Genomic DNA, 1735 nt, shown 5'->3' on the forward strand with positions numbered 1-1735 from the left:
ACAGAAGATCAAACCAATGAAATAAAATAAGAAGGCAAAATTAGAGAAAAAAAGAATGAAAAAAACGAACAAAGCCTTCAAGACCTATGGGATTATATGAAAAGACCTAATCTACGCTTGATCGGCATACCTGAATGTGATGGGAAGAATGAATCCAAGTTGGAAAACCCTCTTCAAGATATTATCCAAGAGAACTTTCCCAACCTAACAAGGCAGGCCAACATTCAAATTCAGGAAATACAGAGAACACTACAAAGATATTCCTCAAGAAGAGCAACCCCAAGACACATAATTGTCAGATTCACCAGGGTTGAAATAAAGGAAAAGATCCTAAGGACAGCCAGAGAGAAAGGTCGAGTCACTCACAAAGGAAAGACCATCAGACTCACAACGAATCTCTCAGCAGAAACCCTACAAGCTAGAATGGAGTGGGGTCCAATACTCAACATCCTTAAAGAAAAGAACTGTCAACCCAGAATTTCATATCTGGCCAAACTAAACTTCATAAGTGAAGGAGAAATAAAATCCTCTATGGACAAGCTATTGCTGAGAGATTTCGTCATTACAAAACCTGTGTTTTAAGAGGTGCTGAGGAAGTACTAAACAGGAAATGGAACAACCAGTACCAGACCCTGCAAAAATGTACCAAATGGTAAAGAACAATGACACAGTGAGTGGAGGGAACCGGCGTATTTGCTGGGTCGGGTACCATGGACGTGGGCGAACTTCTGAGCTACCAGCCCAATAGAGGCACAAAACGTCCCCGTGATGATGAAGAGGAGGAGCAGAAGATGCGTCGGAAGCAAACTGGTACTCGAGAACGCGGCCACTATCGAGAAGAAGAAATGGCTGTGGTGGAAGAAGCAGATGATGACAAAAAAAGGCTGCTTCAGATTATTGACAGAGATGGGGAAGAGGAAGAGGAAGAGCCATTGGATGAAAGCTCAGTGAAGAAAATGATCCTCACATTTGAAAAGAGATCATATAAAAACCAAGAATTGCGGATTAAGTTTCCAGACAATCCAGAAAAGTTCATGGAATCTGAGCTGGACCTAAATGACATCATTCAGGAGATGCACGTGGTGGCCACCATGCCAGACCTGTACCACCTTCTGGTGGAGCTGAATGCTGTACAATCACTTCTCGGGTTGCTTGGACATGATAATACAGATGTGTCCATAGCCGTGGTTGATTTGCTTCAGGAATTAATAGACATAGACACCCTCCATGAGAGTGAAGAGGGAGCAGAAGTGCTCATTGATGCTCTGGTGGATGGGCAGGTGGTAGCGCTGCTGGTACAGAATCTGGAGCGCCTGGATGAGTCTGTGAAAGAGGAGGCAGATGGCGTCCACAACACTCTGGCTATTGTGGAAAACATGGCTGAGTTCCGGCCTGAGATGTGTACAGAGGGTGCCCAGCAAGGTCTTCTGCAGTGGCTGTTGAAGAGGCTGAAGGCAAAGATGCCTTTTGATGCCAACAAACTGTATTGCAGTGAAGTGCTGGCCATATTGCTCCAGGATAATGATGAAAACAGGGAATTGCTTGGGGAGCTGGATGGAATCGATGTGCTTCTTCAGCAGTTATCCGTGTTTAAAAGACACAATCCCAGCACGGCCGAGGAGCAGGAGATGATGGAGAATCTGTTTGATTCCCTTTGCTCCTGTCTAATGCTTAGTTCCAATCGTGAGCGCTTCCTGAAGGGTGAGGGTCTTCAGCTGATGAATCTCATGCTCAG

At 45.0% G+C, this 1735-nt stretch overlaps 2 protein-coding genes across 2 annotated transcripts in view; one reads left to right on the top strand and one right to left on the bottom strand.

Moving 5' to 3' along the window:
* LOC119470708 (zinc finger protein 726-like) overlaps positions 1-1735 on the bottom strand; it is a 561873-nt gene that overhangs the window by 270422 nt on the left and 289716 nt on the right. The window lies entirely within an intron of this gene.
* The window catches only part of LOC108301947 (beta-catenin-like protein 1), a 6008-nt gene continuing 4947 nt past the window's right edge, over positions 675-1735 (top strand). The window contains exon 1 of the mRNA XM_017525304.1: positions 675-1735. Coding sequence (XP_017380793.1) covers positions 711-1735 — 1025 coding nt within the window. The 5' untranslated portion in view covers positions 675-710.

The sequence above is a fragment of the Cebus imitator genome, unplaced genomic scaffold, assembly GCF_001604975.1.
Source record: "Cebus imitator isolate Cc_AM_T3 unplaced genomic scaffold, Cebus_imitator-1.0 Scaffold38, whole genome shotgun sequence".
In the NCBI taxonomy this organism is placed as follows: domain Eukaryota; kingdom Metazoa; phylum Chordata; class Mammalia; order Primates; family Cebidae; genus Cebus; species Cebus imitator.